General features: G+C 44.5%; 1 protein-coding gene across 1 annotated transcript; it reads left to right on the forward strand.

The window, feature by feature from the left end:
- Window positions 1-1,501: 1,501 nt before the first annotated feature.
- SHOX (SHOX homeobox) lies at window positions 1,502-12,024 on the forward strand. The gene is made up of 5 exons (XM_068138818.1): window positions 1,502-1,834; window positions 5,062-5,270; window positions 9,905-9,962; window positions 10,053-10,141; window positions 11,641-12,024. Exons 1-5 carry the CDS (start codon window positions 1,561-1,563, stop codon window positions 11,884-11,886), a joined length of 876 nt encoding a protein of 291 aa, XP_067994919.1. The 5' UTR covers window positions 1,502-1,560; the 3' UTR covers window positions 11,887-12,024.
- Window positions 12,025-18,209: the final 6,185 nt, after the last annotated feature.

Here is an 18,209-nt window from a genome sequence, read left to right on the forward strand (position 1 = left end):
ACGCTCCCCCGGAAAAGAAACAATGGCCTCTTGCTCCAGCAAGGAGCCTCCTTTGGTCATGATTCGGAGCAGAGGGTGGCGTGGTGATGGGGTCTGATTATCTCGAGCTCGAGGCAATGAGAAGGACGTGAAAAGCCAAACGACAAGAAGACGAAATTCCTCCAAATACTGAATAACCTTTCGCGTTAAAGCCCAAGGAGAGGAGGTAACAATAAATAGCTGGAAAGTCGGCTCCGCTAAGGATCAAACGGGGTGGAGAGGCGCTAGAAACGCCGGCGCCGTTATCTGGAGATGAAATTCAGGCAGCTATTCAAGCACACAGGAGAATAATTATTCCTGGACTTCCCCCAGAATAACAGCCTACCAAGAACAAGGTGGGGAAGTTATTGCCAGTAGTATCTCAAGTCCGGCAGGATATGTTTCGTTAAAAAAAAAAAAAAAAAAAAAAAGGAAAAAAAAAAAGAGACCATTTGACGATTTTATGCTCTGTTTGCCGTGTACAAAAACTAGTGTTAACAAATTACCTCTCTGCTGCACGCAGCAGGATAGCTCTATATCCAACGAAACATTTTATATTTTAATTTTCCCCAAAGTCTCTTCAGACGACATAATAACAGTAAACAAGAAAATAGATCCTGCAACATTTACTCGCATCTGGAGAGCCCCTCTACCTATGCATAGCACTCTTCCCCCCCCACCCCCCCCCCAGCTAAGCAACTCCTTCTAAATCCTCCGAACACACCGACACGAATCTCCAAGACACCTCTCAACTTGTTTAAGTGCAACACACGTCCCCCTCCGCGCGCCCACCCACCCACCAGAACAGGCAACATGTTTAAACCAGTATTTTCGGTTCTCCGATTATTTTGACTATTTACTTAAGCAAAATTATCTAAATAGCAAATCAGGTAGAATTTCCAATGATTACAACAAATGCACATCTCCAGCTTTTTATTCATTACCTTTCTTTATTGAACATTCATTTTCTTTTCCTCTTGACAGCGATACATTTAATTGCAGGAGCACAGTTATTTGATTAGCTAGGTCCGTTTTCACTCAGTGTTGCCACGCACAGGATGTCCTTACAATCAATTAAGTCTTCCTCGCCTTTCATTTGTGCAACCCGTTTACAGAATGCAGATACTTATTTTCATGTTTTCCTCTTTCCGCCCCCCTCTCTTTTATTCCTCTCTCTTCCTCTCTCTCTCCCCCTCTTTTTCGCTTTTGCCTCTTTGCCTCCCTAAATCAAGGTGCAAAGAAGCCAAAGAGTGATGAAATGAAAAGAAAGCCAATTGCTGGACTGAGGTGGGGAAGATAGCTGCTAGGAGTCCGCCTGCGACTATGGAGCAGTCAGTAATTGCTGGAGACAGGGAGAGCTGGGGGTTGGGCTGAGGTAGCCATGTATAAATAGTGTGATCTCAAATTGAAAGGCATAAATAACAGCAGGAGTGATCTAACCCTATACAGCCCATCTTCTACGTGCAAAAACAGCGTGCGGAGGACGGCCACATCTCCGACTGAAAACAAGTGGATCTCTGTGGATAAGATCACCGGGCAGCCATGGAAGAACTTACGGCTTTTGTATCCAAATCTTTCGACCAGAAAAGCAAAGAGAGCTGCAGCGGCAGTGGCAGCAGCAACAAGAAAGAGACGATCACGTACAGGGAAGTTTTGGAGAGTGGGTTGGCACGTTCTAGGGAGCTTGGAAACTCTGACTCTAGCCTGCAGGACATGACCGAGAGCAGCAACCATTGCCCGGTGCATCTTTTCAAAGATCACGTAGAGAGCGACAAGGACAAACTGAAAGAGTTCAACACAGGCAGGACGGCGGAAGGTAAGAACGGGGCTGGGCGCCCTCTGCCCCGCGCCCCTCGCAGGAAACCCCGACCCCCTCCTCGGCCGCCTCGGGCGCTCCGCAGCGGGGGTGAACCGACCACTGCGGCCCCGGTCACCCCATCCTCGGCCCCGGCAGGGCTCTGCCCCCGCACCCTTCCTCCCTCCTCCGGCCGCCTCCCTCCCGCAGCAGCGGGGACACGCGCTTAGAAGCGCGTATGCCTGCACGCGTAACGTGAATATAGCCCTGAAAATACAAGTCGCAACTTCGGTCCTCCCACCTTGCCCCGCTAGCTCCTGTTCATATCCGAAATCGATCCGGTGCACTAGGCGTTCGTTCGCCCAGGGGATGGGGGCAGCGCAGGACGTCAGGTATTTTTGTCTATCTGTGCATTTTTGTACGAGGAAGCCTTGTTCGGGGTGTTTTAATGCCTTAAGAGAAGGGCCTGCTTCCAGGCCGTCAGGATGATGATGCTTCTGGGAGAAAGCTGGATATGGAGGGGGCTCTCTCTGAACATTTTGCCTTGTGTCAGTTTGTCTGAGACAGCGGCCGCGGCCGGCCAGGAGAAGCAGAGCCTGGCTGTAAGGGAGATGCCAGGGCAAGACGCAGCATTCCTGTGGAGATAGGCACCAGTCGGCTCTCTGGTCCCTCGGTCATTCGCCTGCCCTTCTCACCTGGGCCAGGGCAGCACAGCATCCCCTCGGGGTGCTGGGACCGCCGGCCGAGAGGTAAAATGCCATCCCTTCTCTTAGTGGAAAGAAATTAATATTTTTAAAAGATTTTTTTTTAACCAAGCAAGCTAAAAATACCGCACAGTCTCGCAGAGGAAGGAGAGAATAAAAAGGGCGGGGGATTAGAAAGTTGAGAAAGTGTCTCTAGGCAAGTTAGACAGGTGGACCTAGCTGGGGAGCTACTGGCTAGCTTGGGGTAATAAAAAACGGTTAATAGGTTGAGGAACAACAACCAGTCTTTCAGGTGTTTCCTACTGTTTGACCTTGTTTAATGTATCATTGAGCAAAAAACAATTTAATCTACAGCCCAAACGCTTATTTAGTATCTTCCTCTCTTCCACTCCCTCCCCAAAGGGAAGGACAGGATATAATCCTACGTTGGGGTATCCCTATTTCTGCACAAGCCAATACCGCACAGCACTGCTGATCTTCCTTCTCTGGTAGAAAGACTGCAAAAGGAGAGGGTTCAGGAGGAATCACTGATGAAGGAGATGGTTTTAAAAAATGAAAAGAGGGCATGCTACACGGGGGAAAAAATATGAAAAAGAAAACAAAAAAAGTACAATACGAATGAACAGCAACAACACAAAGTCTCTACTACTCTCCCCTTTCCCTGTGTATCGAAATTCTGGCTTGTATATTTAGCTAATTTAATCTATGGAGAGGGGCTGGGGGTGGGGATGGAAGGGAGGAGTTGGAAAGATCTGAGATGCTTGTGACAGTTTAAATTCATGCCAGGTTTCAGTCCAATTTCAACTGATTCTGGCATGTGATTTCAGTCCCACCGATATGCTAGTTAATATTTCATACCCATCATGGACATGTTGTAGTCGCAGATCAGCAAAAGGAGACAGAGCTTTTGAGCACTCCTGATTTTCCCTGGGCATATACTATGTTAGCACCCTTGTCTTTTCATAGGGGCTTCCCTTACAGCAGAAATTAAAACAAAACCCCTTTAAACCCCACCATCAAACACTCCCTCAGGAGGCAAGACCTATCCCTAAGTTTTATGCAGCCGATAATCCAGCCCAAAGTGGGAGATAGGGAGCCCGGAGGAGCGATGACAGCCAGGGACAGTTTCATTTTGGAAGTGAAAACGAGCACTTCGGTTTAGGTCCTCACTCTGCTTAAGCACAAATGCAGTTCAGGACATTTTATTATATTCCATTAACTTATAATTTGCAGTTAGTCATTTGCATTTGAGCATGTCCCTAAGTATGTATGCAAATATCTATGTGCATGCTCATGTTTGTCTGTGTATACATACATACACACACATGTAAGTGTGCATTTTGTGAGGGAAACAGGATTTAATTCAGGATCCTCTGGAGATATGGCTTCCCCAGGCAGCCCCACATTACCCAAAAGGTGAAGCAGGACAAAAGAGGCAGCCGGAGTAGGCTCCCATTCCAGACCTCCACCGGTGTGGGGCGGCCTGGCCTAGGGGGGAGACTGTGTATGGTGTCTAGGGAAGCTGGCTCAGCCTCCAGAAGTGCTCTCTGTTCCAACACATTTCCTCTTTTCGTTTGCGAGATTTAAAAGAGGGATGGTGGGGTGCGTTAAGCCCCCTGGAATTAAGAAAAAGGGAGTGGGGAGGTGGGCAAAAGAAGGAAAGAAAAATAATTTACCAAAGCAAAAAAGATTTTCCTCTCCAAGACAAAAAAAAAAAAGGGAAACTGTTTTCCCCTGTTGTCTCTGCAGCCTCGCTCGGGACAGGCATGCACAGGGGCTGCTGCCAATTGCAAGCTCACCTCAGCTCTCTTGGGCCACATAAGATCTGGGGGGGAAAAAAGATTGCTCTGTTGATTTGAAGGGTCTGGGGTGTACCCACGTTCTGTGAGTCCACTCCTCCACACCGGGCCGTGCAGGTCTGCCTCCCCCAGTATTTTGGGGGAGGAACGGGTGATAAAGTGTAGAGGGGGGGGACGATCTTGGTCTCAGGCCCATGGAAAATTTCTCTTATGAGGAAAATGTTTTCAGCGTGGCTTTACCACAACAGTGTTGGGAAGCTTCATGCATGACCATTTTCACTTTAGGAGAAAACAGCTACAGAGAAATCCTCTCCCACCATTTGGATGTATCAGGGGACTGCTGGCTTCCCTACCAGCCCCTTTCCCAAACAGTCTGTGCCAGCTGATGGCATGGCTTTCTTATTATCCTGGAAAAAAAATGAAAATTACATTTATATACATATTTTTGCTGATAGGGTACCAGCCAGGCAAAGCAGCACAGGTCTCTCCATCCCTGGGCCCAGAACTGGCAGTGGGGTTCAGCCTGGCCGGGTGCCCCTAGCCCAAGCCTGACCCACAGCCACACTTGCCCTTCTGGCCTACAGGGGCCGGGTTGCGACATCCCCCTCCCTCCCATCGGTTGCTCCTACAGGTTGAGCTGAGTTTGGGGATGAAGAGAGGGGAGACCCCCTTGCGCTGCGGAGAGAAACTTCGGAGAGGTGCGACAGGAGGCTCAGTGTCATTTTCCTCTTCCCCCTCCCGGCAGGGATCTATGAGTGCAAAGAGAAGAGGGAAGATGTGAAGTCAGAAGATGAAGATGGACAGACTAAGCTCAAACAAAGGAGAAGCAGAACCAACTTCACACTAGAGCAGCTGAATGAGCTGGAAAGACTTTTTGATGAAACACACTATCCGGATGCCTTCATGAGGGAGGAACTAAGCCAGAGGCTGGGACTGTCTGAAGCTAGGGTTCAGGTAAGAGAAAGGTTCTGTTCCTGGAAATGCCCTCATCTCCTTCATAACTGCCAGTGGATACTAGCACAGCGCCCCACTTAATCCAAAGTGGGGAGATGAAGGCAGGGACTACACGTGTGATGGGGAAGCTGTTTGCAAATCTGATGTACCTGTCCTGTCAAACAATAACTCTGCTCTGGGGATATCTGCCCATGCCTTGTACTCCCTAGGAAGGTGATTTAATGATTTATTTTTTTCCCCTTGGGGGTGTGTGTATGCAGGGTAGTGATAGCATTGATAAGTCTCTAATAATTTTTCATTTTTTAAGAAATTACTGTATTTTGCCTTGCGAATGTGCAATTAACTATCCCTTAATCCTCACTTTCTTACCCCTCCTTTTATGGGGTGGGGTGGGGGAGTGGGAGGAAATCTAGAACAGAAAACAATCACTGTGAATAAGGCTAGATGGTTTGGGTGCTGAGGGACAGGATTAGCCAGCGCCGGGGGAAAGGTGCCCACTCTGATTTGCACAGCAAGCCTATGAATGCATGGCACCCCATCTGGTGGAGTCTTCCCCAGTCCCTCCTATTCCACCTCAGATAGAGCTAAATACCAATTAGCCTTCAAACCCTTGAAAATAGGTCCTGTATGCTGTAGTTTTGGGGCTGTCAGAGCTGTCTCTTTGGTTGGCTCTAGATTGATTATTTTAAAATTCGATTTTTGGATTGATGCATGGGGAAAACACACACCCCCCTTAAGCCAATTAGAGAATGCATCCCCAAAACACATGTTGTATAAAAAGCCCAATAGCCTAGAAATAATTAATAAGATCAGCCTGTGGCTCTAAGAGCAGGCCTAGAGAAGGAGAAACCTGAAGGAAATCCCTTCTTGGCCTGATAGACTCAAACCAAAACTCAAGAAGAAAGTCATTAAGCCAACCCCTCCTCTGAACTAAACGCCTTCACACCCTGGAGATAAGGAGATGCGCATGCATATCTGTGTCTGCCTATACTCGTGTGCATGTGTGTACCTATAGGTGTGGTTGTGGCTGTGTGACACAGGTACACGTCTTCGTCCCGACTCTCACCCACAGGGGGAAGACAAGGCATGCAGCCCTCAGCTGCAATGGGGAGGGTGTTTGCCTCGTCCCCCTCCTTAAACACGAACCACCGTGGCAAGTGAGCAGGCAGGATGCTCCCTAGCGAACAAGGCAAATCCCGAAATGAATAGTGACCAGGGTGGTTTTGTTGTTGTTGTTGTTCTTGTTTGTTTTTGGTTTTGTTTTGCTTAAGGCTCATCTCTCCCGTCTGCTCCTGCCTCAGTAGAAAGCAAGATGGGCGAGGGATAGTGCTGGGCATATGCCTTAGGGAGGGCAGCTTGCAGGGGATATTGTAGGGATTCAAAATGCTGCTGGCCTGCTTTCTTCTAGAAGATTGATCTAACCACACCATATAAATTAATGAAAAGATTAAACTTTTGCTGAAGGGGACATCAACTCTTCTGTCATCTTCCCAGATCTTCTTACTTGGGCTCTGTAATATCTTTCCAAGGCCTTGATGTACTGTTTCTATAAAAATAAATTACTTGTAATTGAATTCTGCACTATTTCTTTCAAGTACTTTATTACTGAGCAGCACCTTAACAGGATGTTCATAGTTACAGGAAAATTGGTGCTTCAAGTGCTTACAAATCTTAAAACAGCACACCACAAAAAAACCCAAACAACCCAAAAAACCCCACCCAAACAAAAAAACCCCCAAAGACACCAAACCAACCCAACAAAAACAAACAAACAAAGCTCCAAAACAAAACACCAACACCAGAAAAGAAAAGAAAACAAAACACAAAACCAAAATAACCAAACAACAAAGCAACAACAAACCAACCAACCAAAAAAGCCCCAAATTCCCACCTGATTCAGGGGAAGATTATGAGAGAGAACAACAGCAGCACAAAAATGAATAAATGTAGTGATCTTATAAAATAAGCTTTTACTGATGAAAATAAAAATAAAAATTAAAGAAATATCATGAGGGAAAGGAGGACAAATAGTTAATTAATGGGGAAATAAGCAGAGAGTTCGATATCTGTCAATGAAGGGTAGTGGGGGGAAAAAAAGAAGGAAAAGGGAGGAAAAGGGAAAGGTGTTATTTTTTGTTGCTTGTTTTGTGGTGTGTGGGTTTGTTTTTTTTAATACTTTCAGAATTGTTCTTTAATTCCTATCTGAGCCACTTGTCCCCTGCTGTTAAAGGATATAGTTTCAATTTAGTGTGGAAATTTGCTGTAAATAAATTGAAGCTCCTATGGTAGCTAGTCCTTATTAACCTTTTATTTTTAGTGTTGTACTGGAAACTCATATCACCCAGCTGTCAGGGTTATAATTGAAAGTTATGAGACCATAGTGAGGAGCAGGCAGTAATTCAATTACAACAAATATCTTTGGGTTTATGGTGCAGGGCTAAATTAAATGTCATTATTCACTGTCTCTAATGGAAATCAAAAGGAAATCAGATTAGAGCATTTGTGAAAGAAATCACCGAGTGATCCTTAATGAAGAAATAACTGTCTAAAACAGTGTACTGTGCTTTACTTAGCATATTCATGACTAATTGGAATTGATCGTGAATCACACCAAGCCTGATTTATTATCGCTTAACGCAGTGGCTAATTCATCACTTTTATTCCTCATAACCCTATTTTTTCGTAGCTGAAGGGAAAGGGCACTTCGTTTTCCAGATTTAAATATAATTTCTGTTTGAAAGATGTTCTGATTTGCAAGAGAAGTTGTTTAAACGCTGCTTAAATTTCTCATGACAATTTATACTCCTTTGGGGGTGGAGATGGTGCATGGGGAACACACAGAAGGAGATTTCTTGCAAAGATTTACAACCTTAAAAAAATTTAAAAATTGTCACTACAGTGCGATGATATTTTGCATGTTCATATACGAGAGAAATGCATAAATCCCTAGCAGTCTTGTTAAAAGAAGCTCTGAGTGTTGTTAATATTTGCGTATTGAACGTGGCTATTGTGCACTGCTGGTGCTGTGCCGCGTATTTCAGGGCAGCGGTGCCCGGTTAGCGTGGGGAAGGTTGTTCTTAGGACGGGCCAGAGGGGACTGGGGAAACGGGAGCAGTCTGCCGGTCGGTCCACCTCCGCAGCCGCACGCCCTCTGCTCGCTCACCCCCGGACACCCTAGGCAGTAGAAACGGTGATCCGAATCAGAGAAGGCCAATTTCTACTTAGGAAAATCACTGAGGTACCCGAGGTAATTAATGCCTTTGGAAGCCTTTCTTTGCACTAATTACTCCGTTGTAAATGACCATCATTAAGGCAATTGAAGAAAGCTTGAAGGGAAAATTTGATGTAGGAAGTGCAGTTAGTATTAATTAACCGTATGATCTCTTGGCAAGTGCAACAATATCAAAGGTTGTAGGTGTTTACTTAGCTACAGTATTTTATCAGCGGTGAAAGTCAATGTTTGTCCCTACTCGGTAGGTTTTGGTGTAAGAGTAAGTGTCCTCAAAACATTTGGGTTTGTGCCTCTGACAATCCTTTGGGGAGAGCTGCTAAACAGAGCACCTTGGGAGGGGGAAAGTAATGACGATCTGAAAGGGCCCTGGAAAGGAGGCAGGGGAGGCGCAGCGCAGCGGTAGCTGGAAGTGCTGCGCTTGTTTGAGACATGACGGCTGGAATTGGGGCAGGATTACTGATTACAGGCATTTCTCGCGTAGGGGCATAAGACCTTCGTCACATCTCTGCCCAGTAACATCTCTGTTACTCTTGTCTGCCCAGAAGCGGTGTGTATTGGGTATTTTTTGTTGTGTTTTGTGGCTATTCTATTTTTTGTTGTTGCCCGTAAAAAAACCAAACCACCACCAACAAAACACCCAAACAAACAAACCAAAAAACATTTGACCTATTCTAGTTGATCCTGTTCTGGCAGGGAGCTTGCACGACATGATTTTTCGAGGTCCCTTCCAACCCCTCACATCCTGTGATTCTATGATTCTGTGAAATGATTCAGACCCTTAAGTGCCAATTCAGTATCTCGCATCTTCTCGGAGATCCATATCGCTTCCAAACCCAGGTTAGGAGAGAACAGATGGTCAGGTCTCTTAGGTATCAGACCCCGGAGGCTGAGCTGGTCCACGCTAGCCGTCCTCGAGATGTCTGAGGAGTGACTGGAAAGGAAGAGATGGTCGCACCCGGCCTGCGTGTGGCCTTTTTAAAAGTGCTTGTGGGAGCGGCCCCTTGCTCCAAGCGGGTGGCGCAAGGACCGCCGTTGCTCTCCCGGGGAGACAAGGGAGACCGTGGAGACTTGATGCAAAGCGGCCGGCTTCAGGTTTCCCCGGCTGTGAGGGTGCTACTGATCTCCAAATGTTCAATTCCCGCTGAGAAACCACACCAAAGAGCAAACCCCCCTCAAACAGCCCCACCGCAGCACATAGACGGTCTCACTCCGTCTCTGGGGCTGAACTCTCCCCCGCGGCTGCTCCCGAGGAGAAACCTCAGTAAAGTTGTGCGGAGACCCTTACCTCTCCTCTCCATCCTTAGCCCCGGAGATGACCCTCCTTCAGTAGCTGCCTAATTTACCTCCGGGTCTTTTTGTTAGTTGTTTTTTGTTTGGTTTTGTTTGCATTTTCTTTTCATAGGTCTGGTTCCAGAACAGGAGGGCAAAGTGCCGAAAGCAGGAAAACCAGATGCACAAAGGTGGGTGAGAGGTACGGGACAGTTGAAGGGTGGTGGCTGTGGGGCCTCGGGACTCCGCCGCCGCTCACCCGGCCATCTCTTTCTCCTCAGGTGTGATCCTAGGAACTGCCAGCCATTTAGACGCCTGCAGAGTGGCCCCCTACGTGAATATGGGAGCCCTGAGGATGCCTTTCCAACAGGTAGTTAGCTCGCTCCAGTTTTATTTTCCTTTCCCCGAGCAAACTCCGACTCTTTTTTTTTTTTTTTTTTCTCCCCGGGAGGAAGCCGGACACGTTTACAAGTGCCATTTATATAGAAGTTGGCACGTATTAAAAACAGACTGTAAAATTTCGTGAAAGAGCCTCCGCCCGACTGCTAGGAGCTCAGCGCCCCTCGTGTGCGGGGAGGGGGCCGAAGCGTGGGGTCCCGAGGCCCCGGGAGGCGCCGCCAGTGCAGCGTCCACTCTGCTGCCGTGCCATGGACTGGTTCAAGACCCCAGGGCAGCCCGCAGACGTGGCAAAGGCGGCCTGGGATTCCGGGGGGGGGGGGGGGGGGGGGGGCATCGCCCTGCTGGGGCGGGGAGGGCTAGGGAGAGCCCTGTCAGGCCCTCCCTCACCTGGCAGGGACGCACCGGCCCTGTCCCGGTCCGCCCAAGGCTCTTAAGTCTCCGCCAGGCGCTGGAGAGTGCTGTGAGAGAAGGCTGAGTATTTCCCACCTGGTGGGCGAAACAGAGAGGGGGAAAAATTATGGAGACCCTTGAACTGTCGTTCTCTCCTTCCTTCCCAGATGGGTTGTCGAGGCCTGGTCCCTTTCGGCGGAGCCGTCCGCCCGGGAGGTGGTGGGGCTTCTCCCGCGGGGCTGGCCACCCGGGACCTGAGTAGTCGCGGAGCGCAGGCACTGGCGCCACTGCGGGGCCCGGGTTCTTGAGCGAGAGGGCGCAGCCTCCAGTGAGAAGGGCGTTGGGAAAGACGAGGACGAAATTCAGTCCCGCTTCTAGCCACCTCCTAGCCATTGCTTGTGGCTCCCCCCGTTTCCTCCCCCACCCCCCTCGCTTTTTTTTTGGTCAATTAATCGGGGAATCGATTTTTCTCCGCCCAAAGGGACCCTCCACCACCTTCTGCGTCTCAGAGACACGTGGAGCTGACAGATTAATTGTATTGATTTTTAAAAGACATATTTGGACCAAAATAATTAAATACATAAATAAACTCTCCCCCACTCCTTCCCGAACCTACCTGGAGCTGAAATCTCTCAGTCAACCCAACGTGTTTGTATACGAGAAAGCTCCAAAGCAAACACCAACCCGGGATATAAAGGACCAGTAGCCAAAGAGTTTTTTGCAAGGTATAAATAAACATCCCTGGAGGAAAGAAAAAAAAAAACCCACACAGCAAAAAACACAACTATTTAGCACTTGTTGGCCCCCGTGTCTTGGGCCGCATATTTTATTTATTCTTAAATTTTATTTATTTATTTATTTTTCCATACGAGGACGGTTAAGCGTGTCCCTATGCTTTCGGCTAGGTGCGCTCCTGCCCCGCCCCTGCGTGCGGGGGTCTCTTCTGATAAGCTGCTCTTTCAGCCTTCGGACTACTGGGAAGGGTTGAGGCGGAGTGGGGTCTGGTTCGACGGCCGCGGGAGGTTGCGGGATATCGATGGTGTCCATCACCGCGAGTCTGACGCCGCGTCTCTGCCCCAGGTCCAGGCGCAGCTGCAGCTGGAGGGCGTGGCCCACGCGCACCCGCACCTGCACCCGCACCTGGCTGCCCACGCACCCTACCTGATGTTCCCGCCTCCGCCCTTCGGGCTGCCCATCGCCTCCCTGGCCGAGTCTGCTTCCGCCGCTGCCGTGGTGGCCGCCGCCGCAAAGAGCAACAGCAAGAACTCCAGCATCGCCGACCTGCGGCTGAAGGCCCGCAAGCACGCCGAGGCCCTGGGGCTCTGACACGCTTCAGACCAGCCCCCCCACCCCATCGCGCCCCGGGTGCCCGCGGCGGGAGGGTGTGTTACCCGCACGGACCGCCGCTTTGCTCCTCCGCTCCTCCTCCGGCCGCGGGGCCGCCTTCTTTCTTTTCAGCTATTCTTGTTTGGTGTTTTTTTTTTTTTTTTAAATAATTTTATTTTTTAGTTTTTAATTTTTATTTCTTTCCCCTGTCCCAAGGTCTGTGAGTGCTCGGCTGTAGCCTCTTCCCGCCGCTCATCTCTTCCTCTTCCCCCAGGGACTTTGCTGCCGGGGGAGCCGGGTAAAGAGCGGCCTTTGCCTGCCGTTGGTGCTGCGTGACACGGTGGGGGACTTCCGCAGGGCGAGGGCGCCCGGCTCTCGCCTGGGTCGGGCGCTCACCCACGCACGCATCCGTAGCAAACAGGCACCCACAAGTCATAGACTCGGCGGAAGATAAAGTAGGTGGGAGGAGACAGTTAACAAAAACCAACACACATACAAAGAAAAGGAAAAAAAAAAAAAAAAAAAGGAAGGAAACGATTTCTAAATTATGTTAATCTGTGAACATTTGGGACACTTTGGATGTTTTGACCCTGGCAAAAGTGATTGCTCCAGCATAACGTCATCCGCTGCTGTCAGTTTTGCTACCTTGTGCATGTGTCTAACTAAACATGTTTTGAAGATCACAAATATATTAGAATGAAACTAAACAAAACAAATAGTAATAATAATAAATAATAAATCCTTGGGGCTGGTCTCCATTAAAGATGACATTTCTTTGTTGCCAACAGTATTATTTCACTGCCATGAATCTCTTCCATTACCGAGGAGCTGCTGCTGCAGAACTGGTTTGAATTTAAATGTGGAATTTCAGATCTGAGGCAAGGCAGTTTTTAATTTTCTTTCCCCCATTTCTTTCTGAAAATAAAGAAAAAAAAAAGACCAAAAAAGCAATAAATAATAATAATACGGCAGCATGTCTCAAATGGTTATATCCTTTGACAGGAGAAAAAGAGAGAGACTAGAATTTGTTAATCATTAGTGACAACTTGAAAGATGGGAACAATAAGAAATGCACCTGTTTTGCCAGAATCACCTGAACTCAGTTAGATGCATCATGCCACAAAAACAGGTCAATTTTTCTATTTTTCTTTCCAAATGTCTTGATTTTTTAATCAAAATATTGTTGTTTGTTAGTTGTGTTTCTTCCCCCCCCGCCAGGATGTAGAGAGAATTATGCTACCAAGATGGACATATGGTTTGAAGGCATAATACTGATGCAGCGTTAATTTTAGTGAAATGCAATTAAGTGCAGTAAAGTGCAATACTGTAAATACTATAGAGTAAAAAAAATTAGCCGTACTTATTCTGTTAATAACCAATTCTGCAAGAACCATATCTTAAGTCGTTTATGCTCAGACATGTTCATTGCAGCTTCTTGCCAAAATAACAGTCTGAGTCTTCTATGAATGGATAAAGTTTTATACATCACGTACTGGAACAGCTAGATGCCGTGATTTCTAGTGGAGTTCATGTGCCATATATCTGAGAAGTAAAGCTGCAAAGTCTGTATGACACTTTTGCAATCATTTTAAGTAAAAAAACCAACCAACCAACCAAACAAAAAACAAACCCCAACAAAACAGCAACGCACGGAAGCATTTTGTAAGTGGTGGACAAGTTCAATATTTGGCCATTTGAAGTTTTGCCTGTGATTTAGACACCAAATCTTAAGTTAATGCTTAAGGAAAATGACTAGCATAAATTCCAAAAGGATAGGAAGTAAGGAAATTGTTGAAATTACATTACCAAAGTGTCTGGGTTTACTGACTCCCCTCCCTTTTTCTTTTTATGCTGTTATTTTTTTTTTCTTTTTTTTTTCTTTTTTTTTTTTTTTTTAAATAAAATATTTGGTGGGGAGGAGAGAGGAAGGTACAAATATTGATCTTGTCTGCATCTAACGAGATAGCTATTTGTTGCCTTTGTTACCAAGACCCATGTTCTGGGAAAGTTTATCCTCTTAGTAGTACCACTGTTAAGCCTGCTTTTTATGTCTCGTTTAGAAATCCATTGCTAGTTTTGGCTTTTGCTGATATTTATCAAGACTAGATATTACTGTAGAACAAAAATCCACACTGTAGATAATTTTTAGACATGTCTTCTTTGTTTCTCCTTTAACTTTTTGATATTTTCTATCACGCAAAATTTCTGGAAGGTCTAAGTTGTGCCCTTTCCCTACTATTTATTATGTAAGAAATAGTTATATGTTGGAGTTGATAAAGCTGATAAATGTTACCTGCCCTTTCTACCTCTCTGTGAAAGCCCAGTACCTTTTTAAAGCAAGGCCAAAATATTAAGATAGTGTTACTTGTTACTGACAAATGCAGAGGAAAGGCTCGGTCAGTTAACCAGTTCATATTTAAACAAAACGTTACCTAAACCCCCCAAAACCTTATCATGTATGAATTTCTGGCTAAAATCAGAAATATTGGGAGTGCTTTCAACATTTCTAATGTGCATATCTGGAAAATAATATATGTTACTACAGAGATGCTTCAGGCTATAGGAGGTAACCTGTTGTACTGGATACCCACAGCCATGGAAGGAGAATTTGATACACTGTTGAAGGCCCTTCGGCACAGAGCTTTCTATTAAGTGAGGACTGTTTGTTATCTGTACTTGTGATCCAATTATTACGCTTTCAAATCTTCTTCTGAGAGTTTAACAGAGGTTTATGTGATTTTTTTTCTTTTTCCAGTCCTGTGCTGGACTTCTGCAAAGGAATTATTTTCACCCTTGAACAATTCCGTAGAATGAGCTAAACTGAATCTGTAGGTTTGGGATCTGAATTTTCTTAGTTACCTTCTAAGTGAGGCTGATCTTATAACGCTAGAGCATGCATGTACAGTATGCACCCATCTCAGACTGGAAGGAATGACTTTTCTGCATTTGCTGTTTTACTAGGTACAAACACAGCAAAAATGCTTGCAAATTTTTCTCAGAAATTTCACTACACACAGCTTCTTTATTCCGCTAAAAAAATAGCGGTAACATGAACGCAGTTCCCTGCTAACATGAAACAAGGCTGGTAGTGTAGCATACACCTTCCCAGAATAAAATATTCTTGACTTTTTTTCTGATTGCTTTCAATGGATGTCTCAAGGACAGTCTTGCCCTCTACCACAGAAGGGCAAAAGGTGGCAACATTTATCAGCTTAGCCTGTTTTGAAAGAGGTACCATATGTCAGCCTGGGGAAAGGGGGAGAGCGTTGCTGTGAATCTACCAAGGTGCTTCATGATGCTCTTGCTTTTCATTTAGCACAAGAGGAAATAGGTGTGCTGTGAAAGGGTTGCTTAATTCTTGTATGGACCAATTGGATCAGTGGTGGTATAAAAACTTTGCCTTGGTTTGAGTTATGTATGCAGGTGGCCTCCTTTTCTTGCCATTCTTTCACTGTTGAGAAGAAATGAGGGGTCTTACCTGGGCTACCATGTACTGGACTGTACTTTTCCCTATGTGTAAGTCACCATGGCTGCATTCACTGAGTGGAGCTTCAGTGATCCATAAAAGTTGAGAATCTGAACCAAAGCATCTACTCCATCCCAGTTAATTTTTCTTCTTTTTTTTTTTTTTTTGTAATTTATTTAATTTATTTGACAGTCAGTCTTGAGGTGATTGTTCAAGTTTAAAAGTATTGTAATTGTTCTAGATTCTCAGGCATGGCAAGACTCATTTATTGTCCACAGTCATCCAGCCTGATCTTTGTGTAATCTTTCATTTGAAAAGTGTGAGATTTCCAAGATCATCCAAACAGCAGCTGCTGGAGAGAATTCCTGTGTAGGAGACCCTCATTTAGTGTATGTGGATTGCTAAAGAATCTTCCTCAAAAGTTTGGTCTGATATTTGAAAAATAACTTTAATGAATGCCAAATGAACAATGTTGTTTATAAATAGGTCTATTAAGAAAAAAAAAAAAGGCTTTATGCTTTACTTTATTGGCCCCTTTATAATAGAAAAAAAATGTATCTGTGGGTTTATTTTTAATTTTCTTTTTAATTGTCAAATAAGCTTAAGTACTTCATCCATTTATATCAAAATAGCAAGATGATTCCATGGTTCATTTTTATTGATTTGGAAATGTGTGAAAAGTATTATATTGGAAGATTATTTTTTTTTGTTTGTTTTGTTTTGTTTAGTAGGGTCATATAGATGTAGTGACATTTTGGTTAATATCATAATACTTAGCATTTATATAACGTTTATTTGCAAAGCACTATATAAGTGTTTATTATTTAGCCCTCACCCATTATGAAGTAGGTAAGAATTGTTATCCCCTTTTCTGTAGAAATTAAGGCATATAAATCAAGGGCCAGGTTCCATCGGCCATTGTCAGCACTAAGTATTATTACTTTTGGTTTTGTGATGTAGCTGCATCCCCCAGATCATCATCTGATACGAACTTTGTGGTGCTAGACACCTTTCAAAACCGTAAGTAGCAGAGGCCCTGCTTCCAGGAATTTAAACTCTGTCCCTGATTTTAGCAAAAGTCTTAAAGGGAACACTGAACTTAATTCAGAGTGGCAGAATGTGTCTGTGAGTTATTTCCATAGAACACGAAAATACTGCCCAATACTCTGACCCTGTATGTCAGTGGGAATTTGGTTAATGACTTTGTGGGGCTTAGTTGCAGCAGTGCTAAGACTAGAACCAAAAATTCACGCTCCCACAGGATGCACCAATTGATAGAAAACTTTGATTTCCAACTTCCCCTACTATAAATTTTTCACTCAGACCAAGAGTGTGGATGTCAATTCTTTGCATGCTTTACCTGCTATAACTTTCAGTCCTATGTTTGCCTATAAAACAATAATAAGACAGGAATTTGAATTGACATAGCATTGGCAGATGTTGACTGTTGACTCAAATTCGATAGATGTGGAAATTCAGATCCCTAAGGCAAACCAAGGTTAGGAGGTTTGTTTTTTTTTTTGGTGACAAAAATACACATTTTCTGCTCTTCTAAATGGGCTAGGCAAATAATATAGATATATTCTTTCTTTTTTTTTTTTTTTACCCAGGTAATTTTAGTGTTTTTTTTTTTTTTAAACATTATTACTTTGGAGGTGGCAGGCTTATTTCCACTTTTGTTTGAGGAAAACTTTCAAAGTGTATGAAAAACGAATTACACATCTTTCTTAGAAATGTGTTTATTTTTATAATATCTAATAGCTAATGTTCCAGGTGGTGTCCTTGTAATTGCTAATTATACTCCACTCTACAAAGTGTACACAACCAATATGGTTGGCAATTTTTTTTTGTGTTCCTGGTTAGAAAGGATGGTGAAAGTGTCTCACTCCTCATCTGTAAGCAGTCTACTGACCCTGTTATGTTTTCTTTCCCTGATGTGTCAGAATTCCCATGGCTAGCAAGATTCCAAACAGCTGTGGCTTACATGACAAGAGCTTCTTATCAGGTTGCTTGAAAATCTCCACTGGTTGCAGTAAGATGTGGTAGGACTGTAGAAGGCCTGATATTGCTTGGAAACTGAAGAAAAAAAACAACCCAAAACCAGTGTGCTGTAGCAGATTGTGATCTCCTCTCCTTAAGAGAAGAATAAAACCTCCTGCTTCACCAATTGCAAATTCTGTAAAATTGCATCTCTAAGTCATGTCTTTAAAAGATGCAACATTGCTCCCATCAATGTAACCCAGTGGCTAATATTACATTGTTTATTTTTATTAGCTGGCCTTTCTAGCCAGATCAGTGGAAGGCCATAGGCTTTGGTGTTTGAGGCATTCTTCAAAGGGAGTATGATACTAGATATCCCTCCAATTTTGTTTTTCTGTCAGACAGCTTTGATGCTAAAAATTGGTGCCAAATCAGTAAATCTGCCTAGAAAGTTGCCAATTTCAAATAAGTAATTGAGAGTTGATGCAGTTCATACACCTTATATTGAAAATTGATATTTACCTAAAATCAACTGAAGAATGTAGAACATAGCAGATTTTGAAGCTAACGATATTTATTCAAAGGCAATACTTCCACTAGTCTCGGCTTATGGTGTGTATTAATTACATCAAAGACAGGCAAATATCTCCGTTTCTTTGTATTAATGTATATGAATGTTTTATTTATTTTTTTGTTTGAAAATTTCTAGATGTGTATTATTTTAATTATGTTGAGTGTAAATTTGACAATGCCTTGCATTTATTTTTATATTTTTTAAACCTGTTGCTTTTGCAAAACTATAAGCAGCCAGTATGATTTGCCGTACCATTACATATTTTGGTTATGTACACAGTGTGTCTGAGTTTACAGACATTTC

This window comes from Melanerpes formicivorus, unplaced genomic scaffold (assembly GCF_026170545.1).
Source record: "Melanerpes formicivorus ecotype bairdi unplaced genomic scaffold, bMelFor1.0.p_v2 SCAF_1, whole genome shotgun sequence".
In the NCBI taxonomy this organism is placed as follows: Eukaryota; Metazoa; Chordata; class Aves; order Piciformes; family Picidae; genus Melanerpes; species Melanerpes formicivorus.